Source organism: Meriones unguiculatus, chromosome 3, assembly GCF_030254825.1.
Source record: "Meriones unguiculatus strain TT.TT164.6M chromosome 3, Bangor_MerUng_6.1, whole genome shotgun sequence".
Classification (NCBI taxonomy): Eukaryota; Metazoa; Chordata; class Mammalia; order Rodentia; family Muridae; genus Meriones; species Meriones unguiculatus.
In genome coordinates, this window is record NC_083351.1 from 30,626,948 (window position 1) to 30,647,278 (window position 20,331).

At 45.8% G+C, this 20,331-nt stretch overlaps 1 protein-coding gene across 1 annotated transcript; it reads right to left on the bottom strand.

Moving 5' to 3' along the window:
• Window positions 1–4,809: 4,809 nt before the first annotated feature.
• Window positions 4,810–6,097, bottom strand: LOC110539755 (olfactory receptor 2A2-like). Its single transcript, XM_021626572.2, has one exon. It carries the CDS (start codon window positions 6,095–6,097, stop codon window positions 5,159–5,161), a length of 939 nt encoding a protein of 312 aa, XP_021482247.1. The 3' UTR covers window positions 4,810–5,158.
• Between the last annotated feature and the right edge of the window lie 14,234 nt (window positions 6,098–20,331).

Here is a 20,331-nt window from a genome sequence, read left to right on the forward strand (position 1 = left end):
ACTCCACAAGCAAACCAACAGAGTCAACTAACCTAGGCCCACTGGGGCTCACAGAGACTGACCCATTAACTTAAGTGTGTGCATGGATTGGACCTGGTCTCCTATACTTATGGAGCTGATGGACAGCTGTCATCATGTGGGTACCTTAGCAACTGGAGCAGGGGCTGTCACTGCCATCAACACAGATGCCTGCTATTGGATCACTTTCCCCTAGCTGGGCAGCCTTGTCTGGCCTCGGTAGAAGAGGATGCGCTTAGTCCTGATGTGACATGAACTGGTGGGGCAGGAAGGCACGTGGCGGGTGGGGATGGAGAGGAGTTTCTGAAGGACCCAAGCAGCTGAACTGCAGCAGCTGCGCTGCCACAACAGGCTTCATAGTCAGCCTTGATACTGTAAGCCTGAGCTTCTGTTTCCCAGTAATGTTCCCATCGTTGCTCAGATTCTGATTCTATTACTCAGAAGCAGCCAGGCATTCGTTCCTAAGGTCTACACCTGCTCTATGTTAACAATCAGTTTATGACAAGCTTGCTTCTGCTAAATGCGAACCAATCATCTAACTGCCAAGTTGAAAAGTCAAGGTACTTGCTCAACCCACAATAAAAACCCAGCTTTGCAGCTCCTGGGGGCTTCCTCCCTGATCCACTGCGTTGGTGATAGTCAGGAGTCCAAGCTTAAGCCCGAAATGTAGGCTCTTTGTTTTTGCATATGTGGTCAGTCTCGTGGTGGTCTTTGGGGTGTTCAGTCTCCCTTCTCTGAGAAGTGGGGGGAATGAGGGAAGAGAGCGGAAAGGTGGGACTGGGAGGAGAGGCAGGAAGGGTCTTCGATTGGTATGTAAAGGAAATAAATACATAAATTGATTAATTAATTAATTAAAGAAAAAAGGAAATGGATTGAAACTAACCAGGGGCTGATTCTAGTTTACAGTTGATATTCCGCCATTCAATTATTTTCACTTCTGCACACCAACTCAGCTACTTTTTAAACTTTCCTCAGGTAGATGTGACAAGATAAAACTCTTGTTCAGAGTTTCTTTGAGCTGAGTCGGTTCAGGGAACCCAGGCCACGCTACTCCACCCCTTCCTTCATCCACCCCTTTGATTCAGGTTTTCTCCCACAAAGGCTATGAATGACGTCACCGGAAGTGACCATCTGCATCCTCCTCCCTCGGGCTCTCTCGTGGGACTTTTGGTTCTGTGACCAGGAATCTGGTCTCACACGTGCCAGGGGAGGGTAGGAGGGCCGTGAAGGCTGCAATAACTATCTCTCCAAGAGTAAAGTACGTCAGTGAAGGAGTCAGGCCAGCATGGCAAGAATTCAGAGATGAGCACGGAAAGTCAGGGAGGCTGGTACAAGCGATGCAACCCAGCATCACGTGCAAAGGCTCTGTAAATGCGATGCAGGGATGCTGACTTCGCTGTGTGAAGCACAAAAGCAACACCGCGCTTGGCTTCCTGGTCAGGAAGGAAAACGCTCGTTATCCTTTTATGTGTCTGTGTTTGGAGTTAGGTTTTCAACAGCAAGTACAAAATCCTGCATAACCGTTCTGCATGTCTACTTTTTTAAGATCTTTAAGTTTAATGTGTGTGTTCACGTTGTCCGTGAATGTGTGTATAAGTGTTGAAAGAGTTCAGAAGAGGATGTTGGGTCCCTTGGAGCTGGATTTAAAGGCATTTGTGAGCTGTCTAATGTAGGTGATAGCTACTAACAAGGTCCTCACAAGAGCTCTTAGTCACCGAACCATATTTCCAGCCTTTCTGTGTGTTTTATGTCGTTGTTTTGCTTGGTCCAAAAAGAGCCTTTCTTTTTGGGTGTCATCAGAGCCACCATCATCTGGGATGGCATCTCCTGGGCTTACACAACACTCAGTCAGTACTATGGTCCTGAGGAGAGGCTAAACACCACCGGCAGGAGGGTGGGCACACAGTAGATCCCCACCTCACCATAGCAGGGAAGCAGAGAGAAAGCAAGGAAGAATCCACTTCCTTCCTGTGCCCTACCTCCTGAGTGTCTGACACCTCCCAAAAGCGCATGAGATTATGAACCATCAGTGGGTTAATCCACCAATGAAATGAAAGCCCTCAGGATCAAACCACTTCCCAAAGGATCATCACCCAGCAATCAAGCCTACAGTCCATGACCTTTGAGGGGACATTTAAGATTCAAACTGAGACTTTCTATCTATTTACTTATCACTATTTACAACAAACATTCTCAATTAATGTTTATTTCTCTCTGTTATAAAATCAATATGTGATGACTGCAAAAAAATTTTGGATAGCAAAATATGACCAAGGCTAAAAAATCATTTTAATCTTACTATTCTACTCACTTATATCTAGTATGTGTGTATAAACATATATGTGTTTATGTATATATGCATAAATATGTTTGTCTCTCTGTCTCTTTGTGTGTGTGTGTGTGTGTAATTTGGGGATTTAAAAATGCATGTGATCACCTTCCCCTGAGATGGGAGCAGCTTTACCAGGCCACAGAAGATGACAATGCAGCCACTTCTGCTGAGATCTGATAGACCAGGATCAGAAGGAAGGAGAGGAGGACCTCCCCTATCCATGGACTTGGGGAGGGGCATGCGTGAAGAAGGGAAGGGGAAGGTGGGATTAGGTGGAGAGGAGGAAGGGTTTATGGGGGATACAAAGTGAATAAAGTATAATTAATAAAAATTTAAAAAGTGCACGTATGTATGTGTGTGCTCCATTGCTGTCTAAACTATCTGAGGAAAGCAAAGGGAGGAGGGAGGAATTATCTTGGCTCACAGGCTTTAGTACATGGTCACTTGGCCCTCATGGGAGGCTGAACATCATGACAAACAGTGTGTAGTGAAGCAAAACTTCTCACCTGTGGCAGCCAGGAAGCAGAGAGAAGGAGACAGGAATGGGCTAGGGCAAGACACACCCTTCAAAGACCCACCCCGGCCCCCACATCCTCCAATCAGGCTCCACTTTCTCCAGTATCCACCATCTCCCAGTAGTTTGATGAACTGTGAACTCAGACCCTTCATAATCCAACTACTTCCCCCTAAGTTCATCAGGGGGCAAACAATTCTAACACCAGCTTTCAGGACACATTCCTTATCCAAATTATAATAACATGTTTTGTAATAATGGGTTAATTGAATATAAAATTTTACATTCTTAATTTTCTATATAACACCATATCACACTTTCCAGTAATATTTTAAAGCATTTTTTAATTTTTAAATGTATGAATGCTTTGGCTTCATGTATGTTAGAGCACTGCATGTGTGCCTGGTGCCCAGGGGAACCAGAAGAGGGCTCAGATCCTTGGGACTGGACTGTTGTGAGCCACCACGTGGGTGCGGGAACTTCACCAAGATCCTCTGCAAGAGCAGCAGGAACTCTTGACTGCTGAACCATTTCTCCAGAACCACTTTGCAGTGATGTCTGATACTACCTCAGACATAGTACACAGTACTGTTTGCACAGTATTCATTAGATTGGTTATTTCTAGTAATTATATAAGCAACGCCTTATATATAAAACTTGGTCTGCCCTTACCATTTTTCCTGCAGAACAGAATCCTAGAGGTGAAAATTCAAAACACAGGTTTATGAACATTATAAAGGTTCATTATAAACATTCCACGTTTTCCATTGATCTGTATTTTATTAACTTAATAACAATCTTTTTAAGTGCCACTGATTCCCAAATTTTGTAATGTCTAATCCATCAACTTTCCACTGTGGGGTATTCATTCTTGGACCCACAACATCTTCACTGGAGACAATAAGCATGAAGCATATGATGTTAGATCCTAAGGATGCAACAGTGACCCAGACTACATGAAGCATGAGGCTAGACCCTACAGATGCAGGGGTAACCCAGACTACCATGGTCCTTACCATGGAAGTTGATAACCAGCTGGGCTATTTGTTTTTTGTTGTTGCTGCTGCTGCTGTTTGTTTTTGGAGACAGGTTTCTCTATAGCCCTGACTGCCCTGGAATTTGTTCTGTAGACAGGCTGGCTTCGAACTCAGTTATCCATCTGCCTCTGCCCCCTGAGTGCAGGGATTAAAGGTGTGCACCACCAAGCCTGTCTTCCTCATGGGAGGAAAGTACAGGATGGTTGTAAGGCTAATGCTTGGTTCCTTGGGGCAAATGGGAAGTCTGATTTGGGAATCTTAGTTTAAGCTACAATCTGGTGGAAAGTAGGAGTCAACAGCCCTTTGGAGCAGGTGGAAGAGTTGGGTTAAGGGTAAGAAAAGAGACCAGGATATGTGGAAGTCTTGGTTTGGAGAAGACTCAAAGTTTTCTGTGTGTGTGAGCTTTATGTTTCAGTGACCAAATAAGAAAAGCAAGTTCAGGGAGGAACAATTTATTCTGCTCATAATTTCAGAGGATTCAGTCTACTGTGTCAGGGAAAGAAGGGTGAAGCATCTCTGCCCAAGTCATTACAGGCAGGGAACAGAAGAAAAAAGAATACAGAAAGAGGACAAGGCATGATGTAGTCCCCAAGGACATATTCCCATGACCCATATTTTCTCACCTCCCAACAACACCAGCATATCAGGAATCCATCAAGGGTTTAATCCATAGATCAGGTCAGAGCCCCAAAGCCTAACAGTTATACAGGAACCTGTGGGGGCGTCATTTCAGATTCAAGCCATAACAAAGTCAATGACAGAGTCAAGTTTATACAGCATAAAGGAGGAAGGTGGCATGAGATGAGTCTTAGTAGGTCTGTGGGATCAGGCTGCACTTGGCCTCAAGCCATCTCTACTTGTCTCCAGATTGCAGAGAATGAATTTCGGTTCATTCTTCCTCTTGAGCCAGGAATTCATGGTCTCCACAAGGCAGTGAGCCTTTCTCAAGACATGGTCACAGGGAATCCTCCCAGGCACATTCCCTTTAGTTTAGTAAAATATTTTCCGGATCAGACATCTCCTGTTTTATGACGCACCTAGGCTCTCTAGAACAAAGGGGGGGGGAGTGCTGATGTGCCTGGGAGAGATTTCTCAGTGTCCTCTTCCACCAGCTGAGTAGGGGGTGAGCCCCAAAGGACCTATACAGAGCTGAAATGAGAGGTAGAAAGGGGAGTGTGCATGGGTGCTGCTATCACGTGGATCGGTTCTTGGACAATGATAATATAGAATGAGTTGCTTCCGTGTCCTCCAAGGGGCTCATTCTGGGGGTCTACCCCGGCCTGTTACCTTGAGGAAAGCCCTCTTCACATCCTTGTTCCGGAGACTATAGATGACAGGGTTGAGGAAAGCAGAAATGACATTGTAGAATAAGGCAAGCTTCTTGTCCTCTTCTGGGGAGGCCTTGGAGCCAGGCTTCATGTACATGACCATGGCTGGCACACAGAACATGGTGACCACAGTGATATGGGATGCGCAGGTGGAGAAGGCTTTCAGTCGCCCTTGTGCTGAACGGATCTTCAAGATGGAAGTAAAGATGTTGATATAGATGACAAGGATAAGGGACAAGGGGATCAGGATGACACTAAACCCAAGGATGAAGTCTACTCGGTCATTGACTGAGGTGTCTGCACAAGCCAGCTTTAAGACTGCAGGGACTTCACAGAAGAAGTGGTTGATCTTGTTGGGGCCACAGTAGAGGAGGCGCATGGCGAAGATGGTGTAGACAAGAGCAGAGGCGACACCACAGAGCCCACAGAAAATGGCCATTACCGCACATAGGCATGGGCTCATGATGACCTTGTATCTGAGTGGGTGGCAGATGGCTACATACCTGTCTATGGACATGATGGCAAAGAGCCAAGACTCTGTGACACCCAGCACCAAGAAAATGTACATTTGAGCCACACACCTGGAGTAAGAGATTGTCTTCTTCTGGCTGGCCAGATGTGCCAACATCTGGGGCACAGTTGTGGTGGTATAGCCTAAGTCCAACATGGAAAGAATGCCAATGAAGAAATACATAGGGGTATGGAGGTGTGAGTCCAAGCAGATGAGGATGAAGATCAAGCCATTGCCCAGAATAATCAACAGATAAACCACCAGAAAGGCTGACAGGAGCAGAGGTGTGGTCCTGGGGCTCAGGGAGAAGCCCAGAAGGATGAACTCTGTTACAAAGGTCTGGTTGGGTCTTTGCATTATGCTCTACTCTTGATGAAAAAGAAAGGCATGGGTTCACACGGGGATTAGCTAAAGCATGCACCGGAGTTGGGGTTAAGGAGTGGTCAGCGTTCAAACTTTATGAAACTCCCTTACATCCCTCTCAACAGGGCTGCCTGCTTTCCCTGCTGCTGTCCTTTAGAACCACTCCCAGGAAGTTATGAAGAACAGAGACTTATGTACAGGACTGGCTCTGCCTCTAAACCAACAGTAGTTCTCCTTCTCAGTAGCCTCAGTTTCCCGAAATGGGCAAGATGATACCTACCTGTCCTTGCCAGAGTCTTCCCCTTATTACGACATTTAAGTTTTCTCCAGACAGCCAGGTAAAGGTAAATATCCATGCAGGATCTGGGAGATGACTCAACACTTAGGAGCACCCAGTGCTCTTTAAAAGATTCCCAGCACCCATATGGTTGCTCACAACCATCTGTAACTCCCTCTTCTGGCCTCTGTGGGCACCACACACACACACATGTATGCATATATACAAGCAGGCACAACACTGTAATATAAAAAATAGAAACAAAATATCTTTTAAAACTCTACACAGTTTGGTAATTCAAATGCCTGAGACAGAGAGGGACTCCATTTAGTCCTTTGAATGACATCAATCTCTTTTTTTCCAGTTAAATTTTACTCTCAGTGGGTACACAGACCAAGATGGCTCTAACGGCTTCTATCACAGGCTACAATATTGGAAGGAATATTACTTACTTAGGAATAACTTACTCCTCAGTCCCGGGTGAAGGCTTGAGCGAGCCATTTGCCCTTTCCCCAGACGTTTGAGACAGCTTCTGGAAGAATAAGAAGGGAATAAACACATTCTTGTTATCATAAGAAGAACACTGAGCTCTTTGGCACGAAAATCACCCTGAAGACGGTCTAACATGTGGGATAGCTCTGTAAATGTTCACTGCGTTTCTGAGGGGCTCTTGGCACACAAACTGGGACTCAAGTCCGAGCTATGCAAGTATCCTATGAAATCACTCCATCAGCCAGGATGCCCACAGTCAACTGCCACTCTCCCGGATGTCTGTCCTGTTTCTTCCCCTTTCAGCTTACTGACCCAGCTGTTTCTGATTCTAACCCACCCTGAGCCCCAGTTTCTCTACGTGAGCAGGGACAGGACATCTCTACAAAGGGGGATCATCTGCGTTGATGCTGGAGAACAGAGCAGTGTTGACGCTGTCTGCGCCACTCCTGGCACCCCTGCATCTGGCTTCAGCCTGCTTGCTCCTGGGGCACCTTAGCTAAATCTCCGTAAGAATCTTGTGTTTACACTCAGTCCACGAGATGATTTCGTAACACTCAAGGTTACACACACAGCTTGGCCCTTCTACATGCCAGCTGCCTTTCCAGGACTTTATCCAATACTGGCAGGTAGCTGGAATTCAGACATTTTCTTAATTAAATCCCCACTTTTCATTAAGGAGGCTCTTTAGGCCATGCTGCCTCCTGAGGGCGTTTTGCAGCTTCCTGCTCTTTGTAAAGGGTAATGGTACTTGCTTCAGCCACAAGGGCCTTAAAGGGAAAAACCATGCTGGGGGTGGGGTAGAAAGGGTGTGTCTCAGACAGCTGGTTTGCTTGAATTCTGCTCTGACTTTACTGATACATGACTCTGGCTACTAGTTAATCGCCCTGGGACTCACTTTTCCCGGCTGTAAAATAGGGATAAAATTATCTTGTTTGCAACCCACATTCTTCCCATTGAGAAGTAGCCAAAGGGTATTAGAATAGTCTACCTTGGGGCCTAGAGCTGGAAAAGAAGCTGCCATCTCCCACTTGTCACTTTTTTTTTCCCCACAAAAGCCAGCGAGTGAGATTTGCCTCAAGGAGCTGGTATTTGGGAATGCTACACCTGGTTTGTCTGAGAGCATAGGCTGTGAGTGGAGGCCCCAAACACTGTGAGAAAAGTTTCGTTGCACAGACAAGACTTAGGCTTCTGGGGTAGTGGGTCCTACTCTCTTTCAGGCTAGCCAAGTTCTTAGGAAACTACATGACTCATAGGCCTTGGGAAGGAGGCATCCCAAGGCTGACATGAAGGCTGGCAAGGAACAGCATCAGTGTCTATCACAAGGAGCCAAGGCTACAGAATTTGGTCTGGATCTGTGACTTACAAAATGCCTTGACATCCACCCTCTTGAACCTTATGCTGACTCCATGAGAAGGGTAGAACAGGGACTGTTACCTCCATCTTATGGATGAAGAAACTGAGGCTGGAGTGTGGTACATGAGAGAAAAGGGATTTCACATACTCTCTGGGCAACAATGGGGCTTCCTAGCTACAGCAAAACTGTAACTAACTAGAACTCAACCAATACGAATCCTCAGCTTACTGAAATGCATTCTGTCCCTGATTTTTTTTGGGGGGGGGATGGGAAACAAATCATAAAGGGAAAGAAACTTCTGCTGGTTTTAGTGTAATCATCTGTACACATGTGCATGCTCTCAAACACACATGTACACATATACACACATATGGATACTTGCACACACGCACATTCCAACTGATGGAATCTGTGAGGATGACCCAGGAGACCATTCAGAAACTCCGAGAAACCCCCTCAGCTGGAGTTTCATCCCTTACACTTGTCCTCAGGTTTCCTTGCCACTGCCGCCAGAATGCCTCTTCCACTTATCCATCCCTCTTCCACACCCCTGCCAATGCCCGCCTCAGACACTCAGCACATTCTTGCCCTCTTCTCTCTCCTCCTCCACCTCCTCCTTCTCCTCTCATTTAGGTCTCTCATCGCCCAGGTCATTCCTTACACTAGCCTTCAGCGCCCCATTTCCAAAATAAAAATCTGACTGGGCCACTTCCAGTTTCCTTGTCTACAGGAAAAGGACTAACAGACTTCACTGCTCTCTCTCTTGGTTTGGGTTCCATTTCGCAGGCAGATTTGTGGGCTCTTTCTCTTACAGAGATGGTGGGCAGCAATGAGGGCTTACATAGCAAACCTCCTTGCAAGCCCAGGGAACCATGAGAGAGGAGCCATGGAGACCAGCTTCTGTTTGGACACATCCTTGAGCATGATGAAGTTTGCAGCAGTGCTGAGACAAGGACCCAGATCTTCTGTTGCCAGAAGGTCAGCTCTTGGGACCTGTCTTAGCTCAAAGCAAGCTCAGTCAGTTTGGAAATTCTGCAGTTCAGAGTCCTCCGCACTGAGAAGCGTGGCTCCACCGAGCATGGCTTAATTTTTCTCCTGTCTCCTCCCTGAATACCAGAGCCTGACATGTCAAAGACCAGGAAAAGCTTATGATGTGATCTATCTTTGGAAGCTAGAACAAAAGATAAAGGAATGTTTACATTTGCGCTCCCTTTATACTCTCCCTCCTACTCCCCAGCAGTCAAGAAAAAAAAAAAGAAAACTAAACAAATAAACCAACAACCCCTCCCAAATCCCTTAATGAACCTTTGAGAATAAACCAGGGCACATGTCCATGGAAGGAGGGTTGAAATATTTGATATTAATATTGTGACTCTATCTACCATTTCTCTCGACTCCTATCCAAGCCAAAGAATAATAACTCTAATAATGGCAGCTGCCCATGTGCCAAGTACCACAACACCTGTTTTCTAGCTTACAACTTTATTTAAAATAGTTAAAAAATAATCGTTTAAAAATCTAAAGATTAACACGGGCACCTCCATTCAGAAGCATAGCGTACTGCACAATGCGGACAAAGATGCCCCAGCATGCCTGCAAGCATGTGAGGTTGGCATCACGACCGTGTCTGCTTGATAGATGGGGAAAAGAGATGGCACAGTTTCCCTAGTCACAGGTGTAGCTCAGGCAGAGCCTTTGCTCACAACCACGAAGCAGCATTTGTGGAAAGACTATACGGCTGACCTGTCTGAAAATGGGTCCCTTCTCCCCACTTCTCTTTCTCGCTAGCTTGCTGGGTCATCCTTGCCTCCTCCAGAGTGGTAGCTGGATGAAAGTGAGCACGAGGGGACAGAAGCTGTGTGCCAAAAGTGAGGCTGGAGCAGCAACAGGTCAGGCTGAGCAGATGGAGGGAAGGAGTGATGCCAGGCTTGTTCCTAGGCTACTGAAACTGTGGGAGCACAGAAAGGGGTAGCCTCATGTTGGCCTCCCTGAAACTGTCCATTTCTGCCCTGTATCGTGTCCTGTGCTCTATGGTCTCCTTCCTCCCAGTCAACTCATGAGGAAGAAGCATTCTGAAAAGAGGCTAGAGGCCACTGGCAGGGTTGGTCCTTCCCTGTAGGCTCTCTCCCACTGCATCCAAGTAGGAGACCGCTGTACCATCTGGGAGGAGGAAAGTGGTCTGGGCTCAGGGGTACAAAGGTAAACAAGGGATGTCCTTCAAGAGACTGTGGTGTGCAGTACCAGTGGATAGATGGATGGAATCCTGGTGTTATCTGACCTGAAGGCAGCAAAAATTGGCAGGATACAGGTCAAAGATCTAGCCTGGACAGAACAGAGACATGGAGGCAAAGTCGAGAAAGCATCATGTCCATAGAGGGACAGAAAATAAGAAATGAAGCAGCACAGAGAGGGAAGGAGGCTCCGGGATTAAAAGGGGCTGGAAACTAGAAGTCAAAAGCCAGGAGTCAGAGAGGAACCAGGGGACTTCATTGACCCTGTGAGACCCAGGTGGCTGGGCTGCAGCAGCTCTACCAGCTCATACCCCTTCCTTAGAAGCACTCTTTGCCTGGCCTGTAGCCACAAGCAGAAGCTGCCTTCAGAGTAAAATGCAGGCACAGACCCCAGCTCTGGTCTTGGATGAAAGGCAGCCCCAGCCCTCCAGAGAGTTCTAAATGGGAATGAATCTGGTCTGAGGTGTACAGGGCAGGGCAGGAGTCCAGGGCCAGCAGGATCTCGGCTTTCCTCTCATGTAGTCACCTCCCCGAGCTCCCAGTGATGTCCATAGCTTGAGAGACTCACTAGACTTCAGCGCTGAAGGTGATCTCAGACACCCAGCCCTTATGACAGCATCACAGTACCAAAGGATGCAGTCATACCCCCAGAGAAAGGAATCCCAATGTCCCACACAAAACTCCTTGTACTGAGCTGAGAGCAGGCACCGGCTCCTTTGGACAGCATTAGTGAGCTTTCTAAAGCATCCCCCTCCCTATATTCTTCTTTCCCGCCCTCCAACCCCACCCTTCTCTCTCCTCCAGGATCCACCGTCTGCCTGCAACGTGGTGACACTCACCCCCATCTGCTTGCAACGTGGCGACGCTCACCTGTCCTTACCTGTCTTTAGCATGCTGCGTGATGCCATCCCAATCTCCCCTTGATAAGCTCTTCTTGTACTGATCCTGCCCGTGATTCCCAGGCTGGAGCTTGGCCTCCACCCAACAGCTCTAATGCAGACAGCAACCCCAACAGACTCTGCTGGCAGCTGCAGGGATAACCGCCCCCCCCCCCCCTTCTGCTCTGTGGCTAAGAGCTCCCAGGAACAACCTCTGGGGAAATGACTGCTGAGACCCATGAGCCCAGGCTTTGTAGTCACACAGACTTGGTCACTGTGACTCCACAGCTTCCCAGAGCCCGGGGCCCCTCCATAAATTAGACTTATGCTCCCCATTTCGCGGTCATATTTGTGCTTTCTGAGTACTCACTGTGGTGCAGTATTTGACATATCCTGAATCTCTGCCATCTTACCACATTATTTTACAGGCATGGGAATGGGATCATGGATTCTTAAGAGGCCTATGGGGAGCCGGGGGTTTTGTTAGCAGTGATGTATGACCACACAGGCTGTGCCCCTAACTTGTACTCAACCCAGGACCATGATCCAGCACAAGGCAGGCTAGGGACTCCAGGGTCACACAGAACAGAGTCATGTGTGAAATTATATAGGACTGGAGGCAGTTGACCAGTGGAATCCAGAGTCAAAAACAGCAATTGGGGGTGGGCAGGGACTTCTGGGGCTTCTGCTAAGTACATATTCTCCCAGGGACCAAAAGAAAAAGAGAAATAGAACCAGTGTCCTATAGAGACTGACGATCAGATAGGCAGATCAGAGGGTTCATGCAAAGCCAAGTGTCTCAGGTCGCTGAAATGCCATCCAGACATGATTGTTGGGTGGTCCCCAGAGCTCTGAGGGGTGGGAAGATAAGCCAGGACCAGCAGAGCCTTTAGACTGGCCAGGTAATCTGCTCTCTGCTTTTCTGACGCCTAGCTCACCTGCAGGATGGCTTCCCCCAGCCAGAACCCCACACCCAGCCTTTTGAAGAATCTTGAGGTGTTCTCAAGGGCTGTCTCATTCATAAGTGTTAGACACCAATTAGGAAGCAGAGATTCTGTCGGTCCTGGGATCAACCCCCTCCTCCCATGGATTCCTTCATGCCCAGGTTGACCTCTGCTAGAATCTCTCCTGCCCTTGAATTCCAGGTGTGATCCACACCCATCAAGAGAGTTAACAAATATACAGAAAGGCAGGAGGTACAAAATACCCCTCCTTTCCGCACAGCAAGGAAAGGTCCCGTTTTGACTTAGCAATGCACTCTCTGATTTTTTTTTTCCTCCGACTAAATGACAATGTGTCTTCTCACTTGTCTGATGTACATTTTTCATCCAATGTTACTGCAACTGACTCTAGTGGGAGGACTATCCATTTACCTTTTCTTTGCCAAAAGCAACATGTACTTGCTGACACTTCTTTGAGGGCAGTCCACATATCACGAACAGTCCAAGCCAGCATGACAACCCTGTTCCCTCCTCTTTCAGAGTCGCTGGTAGCATGGCAGGTGTGGCACTTGGTTTGGTCCCATGAGACTTAATGGGGGAATTCCACCAATGAACTTTACATTTTTAACATTGATTTTATTTATATAACCGTTATTTGGGTATGTGTGTGCCACGTCGTTTATGTAAAGGTCACAAGACAACTTGTCGGAATTGGTTCTTTCCTTATATCCTGGGGTCAAACTCAAGTAATCAGGCTTGGTTGCAAGTGCTTTCACTTGGTGAACCATCTCTCTGAGCCTCTACTAATGAGTGTTGGGGAAAGAATTGGGTTCCTAAGGAAAGAGATAGGCTAACTGTGATCCAACCCCATCCTCCAAGATCCCCACTCCCCCTTTTCTCTCATCATGGACACAGGTGGAGTAGCTGGAGTTCAGCAAGCCAACCTGAGCCCGTAACAGCATGGCTCAGAAGCCAACAGTGGCTTTCTCACCATCATTGTTCCATGAGAGCCAGCACAAGCAGCTGCTCACTCAAGGTCTCTTATTACAGGAAAGCATAGTTTGTGGGCATGTCTAACCCACTGTTAATTTAGGTTTTCTGTTTGTTTTTGTGGGCAAATTCTAATATATTCATTGGCCCTTTATTTATTTATTTATTTATTTATTTGTCTGTCTCTCTGTATGTGTGTGGATGTGTGTGTGAGAGAGTCTGTGAGCAGACCTTCTTGTGTGTGCACATGTATAGACCATTAAGTTGTTATCAGGTGTCTTTCTCTGTAACTCTCCTACTTAGTTTTTGAGAAAGAGTCCCATGTTGAACCTGCAGTACACCAATTAATTGGCTAGGCTGGCTGGCCAACAAGTACTAGGATGCCCTGTCTCTGCCTCCCAGCACCATTACCACAGGCTCACACTGCTATGCACGGCTTTTCACATGGGTGTTGGAATCAAACTTAGGTCCATATCTCGAGCAAGTATGTTACTGAGTAACCATCTTCTCTACCCTCTGTTGCCTTCTTAATGACGTCATACATGATAAGTAGTTTACCATCTACTTATGTATTCTTTGTAAACATTATTTTCAAATTCCTGCTTACCTATTAGGTATGTAGTTTTGATCTCATTTTTTTCTATTATAATAATGCTAATTTGGATATCTCTGTAGTATTGTAAGATTTTTCTGTACAAAAACCTTACTGGGTTGAGTTAGAGTTATAAACTATAAAGATGCCAGTTGTAAAATACGTTTGTAAGATGAAGTGTCAGGAAGCAGAATGACCCTCCTCAACACTCATGGTAACCCAAACCTTAAACAAAACATATGAGATCGTGTCCTCTAAGTCACTGAATGCCAGGTCACAAGGAGGAAGAGATGTAATCCTACTTAAATTTAAAACATTTAAAATAATAGAGAATTTTACCTAATGACAACAAAATCATCTGTGACAGATAGAAAACCAGTGAGTTGAGTCTTGCAATTTTTCTTGGTTGCTACACGCAAAGGCGAGTCATGGGGACTGAGAGAGGAGGAAGTGTGGGGTCTCCTGGGTTGGGGGGGTACACTGGGAGGCCGGGACACCACAGAGCAGGAGATTTCACCAAGAAAGAGCTCCAGTGATCTGCAGAGGGCCCCACCCTACATGCTCGCATGTGTAAGTACAGATACTACTTGAAGACAGAGCAAACAAGTGGTCACAGGGTAACACAGGAAAGACCTGGGGAAAAAATAATTCTCAGGGCCCACACAGGACCAGCAATAGATCCTGTTTCCACCAACCAAACTCACTGCAGCTCAGATCTCACCTAACAAAAGCCAAACACAAAACTCAAGAGAGTCAAAGAAAAAAATACTCCAGAGGGTCAAGATTCTTACAAGTAATTAACTTAATTGCATGTCAGAAATAAAAAAAAATTTAAAGAATTTATTTAGTTATTATTTATTAAGAATCCAGAAATACTAACAACTGAATTACTGTAATAAGATCCAAATGTCTGAAGCTGGAGGCCTGCAGCAGGGTTGGCTCTTGGGAGGGTATGGGTGTGAGTCTAGGGGACATGGAGACTGAAGTGACCACCTTCTAGCCAGGCAGGACTCCTAGTGGAGGGAGAGGAACAACAACCCACCCACAAAACCTTTAACCCAATATTTACCCTGCCTACAAGAAACGCAGGGATAAAGAGGGAACAGAAATTGAGGGACTGTCCAACCACTGACTGGCCCGACCTGAGACACACCCCACAGTAGAGAGCCAGCCCCTGACACCATTAATGTCGCTCTGCTCTGCTTGCAGACAGGAGTCTAACATGACTGTCCTCTGGGAGGCTCCACCCAGCATATGATGCAGACAGATGCTGGAACTTGCAGCCAAGCATGGGGCAGAGTCCCGGGGGTCTTGAGGACATGGCAGGGAAAAGATGGAAGGATCTGGAGGGTACAGGAACCTCACAAGAAGACCAACAGAGACTACTAACCCAGATCCCATGGGCGCTGACAGAAACTGAGGCACCAACTAAGGAGCTTGCATGGTCTGAACCTAGGTCCCCTGCACATATTTGGTATTCATGTGGGTCTCCTGGCGAGTGGAACAGGAAGGCGGCTCTATTGCCTGCGTTTGCATCAATTCCCATGCCTGGCCTCAATGGAAGAGGGTGTGCTCAGTCCTGATGTGACTTGATGTGCCGGGAAAGGTTAATACAGGGGAAAGGAAGAAGGGAAGGGGGAAGTAGGTGAGGAGGGTGGGACCAAGAGGAGAAAATGGAGGGGGCTGAACTTGGGATGTAAAATGAATAAATAAATAAACTTACAAAAAAATATTCAAATGTCTAATATGCAGTACAAAACTATCCAAGATGATACAAGCTATAATGCAAGATGATACAGTCTATAAGTGAGAAAAAAAATCACTCAGTTGAAAGGACTGAAAAAAGCAGACTGTTAAGTGAGAATTGTGGTTTCTTTAAAAGCCAAGTTATATTATATGAATATGTTTTTGTTTTAATGTTTTAATCCCAGGAGTGGGATATGGGGCTGCTTCAGGTTGTCCACAGCCATTAACTATGATTTGTCTCGTGCGCTAGGAGGGGTATTATTTTTGCCAACTGCAGATAGTTTAATTCTGGGGACTCTGAAGAGGGTATACGTGGGAGAGCCCTGAGAGGGCCTGTGGGGGCTGTTCCCCTTGCTGCTGTGGTTTGTTGCAATTTGTCAAGTGGTCGTTTGCAAAGAGAAGAGAAGAAGAAATTGAATCTCCTGACATGGAAGGCCAAACATGTCCCAAGGAACCCCAGGGATGCCTCTAATCAACTGGAAATAGCCCAAGAGCTCTATGTAACCTTTTCCCTCTAACCTTGTTTCTCATCTACCTAGTGTCAGGGGTTTGGAAGGGATTAGGATGGAGAAGGGTGGTAGATACAAGAACCCAATAAAATAGCTTTTAAAAGTACCACTACAGCAGATAGACGTTGCGATAAGTGTACAGGGGCAGCAATAAGCAATTGTATCCACGGCCCATATGTTTAAGAAGCTGCAGGGAAGACAGAGCACATTAAAGGTAAGCATAAACAGCGTCTGTGCCAGTCAGGGTTTCTATCGCTGTGATAAAACACCGTGACCACGGCAACTTATAAAAGGAAGTGTTTAATTCAGCTTATGGTTTCAGAGGGTCAGAGTTCATGATGATAGAGCAAAGGCATTGGTGCAGGGACAGCTGAGAGCTCAAATCCTGATCCGAAAGCCGGAAACAGAGAGGGAGCATTGGAAACAGACTGAGTCTTTTGAAACCTCAAAGCCCACCCCTACTGATACACTTCCTCCGACAAGGCCACACCTCCAAAATAGTTCCACCAACTGGAAACCAAGCATTCAAACGTACGAGCTTCCAGAGGCCATTCTCATTCAAACTACCACAGCACCTAAGACCTACAATGTCTGTAAGTGAAAATAACCGTGTGTTAGCTGGAAAATTTACTGCGTGGGATGAATGATAGGTGACAGTACGGGGAAAAAAACTTACCAGGCTTGGTGACATGGCAACGAAAATGAACCAGAACAAAACACTGAGAGATGAAAGACCTTAACAATGTGTGGATCATCAGTGAACTGTGGGACAATGTTAGGTGCTTAACACAAGACTAATGTGTCTTCGAAGGGGAAAAGTATTTAAGAAAAACGATACATGAAAATACGTTCAAAATTATAACCTTATGGGTCCCAATAAAGCTCAATAAAAAATAAACATGTTTGTTTTAGCTATTCTGGGTCTTTTGTGTTTCCATATAAAGCTTAAGATTATTTCGTATTTTCTGTAAACTGAAACTGAATTAAAATTTTGATGGGGATAGTGTTGAGTCTGTAGTCTGCTTTCGATGGGATAGTCATTTTCATAGTATTAATATGACCAGTTCATGAACACGGGAAGTCTTTTCATCTTCTGGTATCTTCTTCAGTGAATTTCTCCAGAAATTCAATGAATTTCTCATTGTAAAAGCCTTTCATTTCTTCGGTTACGTTTATGTGTAACAAGGTCTGGTGGATGGCCACACGCCTAAGAGAACATAAGCCTCAGTGGGATTCAGTGGGCTTTAAAACATGACACAGAGTTGTCTGGGTAGGAAATTGGGGGATATATCTGGGAGAAAATGAAGGAGGGAATTCATTTTTTTCAATTTTCAATTTTATTGCTTTATACATATTTTTATACATATTTTGGGATATATCACATCCCAAAAGCAGTTTTTCTCCCTCCATCCACCCCCACCTCCTCCATCTTCCCCCTAAAACTTCTCCTTCCCTGTTCACTCCACCTCCATTTTCCTTCAGAAAAGGGCAGGCCTCCCAATGATATCAACCAAACATGGCATATCAAGTTGAAATGAGATTAGGCTCCTCCCCTCATACCAAGGCTGGATGAAGCAACACAGTAGGAGAAAAAGGGTCCCCAAAGCAGGCAAAGCATCAGAAACAGCCTCTTCTTCTTCTGTTAGGAGTCCCACAAGAACAGCAAGCTACACAATTATAATGTAGAGGGACTACGTTAGGCCTGCGCAGGCTCCCTGGTTGTCAGTTCAGTCTCAGTGACTCCAGGTTTGTTGATTCACAAGAAAGCCTGTGTTTTTTGTGGTGTCCCTGACCCCTCTGGTTCCTACAGTCCTTCCTCGACTTCTTCAGCAGGAGCCCCTGAACTCCACCTAATGTTTGGCTGTGGGTCTCTGCATCTGTTTCCATCAGTTGCTGGATGAAGCCTCTCTGACCTAAGATAGAACCAAACAAACAAACAAAAAAAAAAAGTCAATGAAACGATACCTACTGATATTCTGCTATGCTCATCAATTGGTGCCTAACCCAATTGTCATTGGAGGGGGGGATTATTCTGATCAAAATACAATGTATGAAATTCTCAAAGAATTAATAGACACATGAAAAAGAAAAACACGCACGGAGAAAATCATAAGGAGATCTACCACAGGCAAATTGCTAAAAACCAGTGATCATCTTAAAATTAGTGAGAGAGAAAGATTACTCTCAGAGGACAAAAGGTAAGTAACAAATGACTTTTCCTCAATAATAAAAGACCATTAAGCTTCTGAACGGTAGAGGGGGAAAGAACAATGTCAAATGAGAATCTTTTAAAATATGTGTGAATAGATGTGAGGGTGTGAGCGTGTAAGTGATTGTGTGTCCGTGTGTGTGTGTGTGAACACATGTGAGGGCTAGGCTACTTCAGGTGCCATCTTTACTCACACTATCTACTTTCTCCGAGACAGGGCCTTTCACTGGCCTGGAGCCCAGCAATTAGGATAGGCGGGGTGGCTAGTGAGCTGCAGGATCTTCCCTTCTCTGCCTCCCCAGACTAGAATTCTAAGTATAAGTCATCAGTCTAACACCTTTATGTGGTTTCCAGGGATTGAACTCCTGTTTGTAAGGCAAGAGCTTTACTAAATAAATAACCTTCTCCGCACAAAGACCTTACCCCAGGCTCTTCCGTTTCTAGGAAATAGATTTCAAGACTGAAGCAAATAATTTTTCAGACATTCAAAAACTGAAAGGCATTGGCACAAACGTAGTATGTTGGTTTGACTAAGAATGAGCCACACAGCATTGGAGGAGCTAGCTGGAGCGGCGCTGGAGAGCTCACCCTGGCGGTGTGGGTACGGGAGAGCTGGCAGGCTGACCAGCCCAGACACCTCCCAGAGCTTTGAGTTGGCCACCCCGACATCTACGCCATTGATGAACTGCTAGAGTGCCTGAAGGGGCTGGTCCTACAGACCCAAACAGGATCTCCATGACACAGGACAGCAAAAGGATATCCGAGAGGAGTCCCAGTGAGGTTCCAGTATTGATAGAATCGCAGAAGTAGGAGACCTCCAACCAGACCGACGAGTCACTGTAATGAACATGCTAGCAAGGAAGTATGGACAAAAGGGAATACTGTGGGACACACTGGGACACACCATAGCTTCCACAGTGAGATTTTCATTTTGAGGAGGAGGCTATAAGGGCAGAGGGCGGGTACAAGGAGATGGGGAGATAAGTGGGATTGGGGTGTATGATGTGAAATTCTCAAAGAACCAATAAAAAGGTTTTTTTTAAGGTCTGTGGCAAACACGAGCTATAACATTATCATTGCTGATCATTTGTATTCTATCATTTTTGTCTCTCCCTCTGTACAGCTGCATCAGGTGCCTAGTCATCCAGACCAACTAATGTCTATTGTTAATCAGAAAAGAGCAAATCCCCACTCAACACACTTAGGAACTAGTATCTTATGAATGAGGCTAACTAAAATTCTGTGATTTTAAAACGAGGGTTTTTTTAAATATATCTTTTTAAATTATTTTTATTTTTATTAATTACAGTTTATTCACTATGTATCCCCCCGTACCTCCCTACCTCCTCCCTTCCCAATCCCACCCTCCCTCGCTCTTTTCCACCCATACTCCTCCCCAAGTCCACTGATAGGGGAGATCTTCCCTCTGATCCTAGTCTATCAGATATCAGGACTGGTTTCTTTGTCTTCCTCTGTGGCCTGGTAAGGCTGCTCCCCCCCTCAGGGGGAGGTGATCAAAGAGCAGGCCAATCAGTTCATGTCAGAGGCAGTCCCTGTTCCCATTACTATGGTACCCATTTGGACACTGAATTGCCATGGGCTACCTCTGTGCAGGGGTTCCAGACCATCTCCATGAGTGGTGCTTGGCTGGAGTATCAGTTTCAGAAAAGACCCCTATGCCCAGACTTTTAGGATCTGTCGCTGTCCTTGTGGAGCTCCTCTGGAAGAGCAACCAACGCTCTTAACCACTGAGTCTTCTCTGGAGCCCCTGGTGTTTTTATTTTGCGGAGACAAATAATATTGACAATACCATAACCAGACAAATAAGGAATAAAGGTAGGAGACAGTAACTTCCAGTCTCAAGAATGAAAAGGATGGCATCACTGTAGATTTCACAGAAATAAAAAGGGAGAATGTCACGAGCATCCTTGTTCTAATACACTAAAGCTTAGGTAAAGTGCACAGACTTGCCAAAAGACACTGAGTACTGAAGTTCCCTTTTAAACAGT

Coding starts and splice junctions, on each gene's coding strand:
- LOC110539755 (XM_021626572.2), bottom strand. CDS start 6,097: ATGCAAAGACCCAACCAGACCTTTGTAACAGAGTTCATCCTTCTGGGC.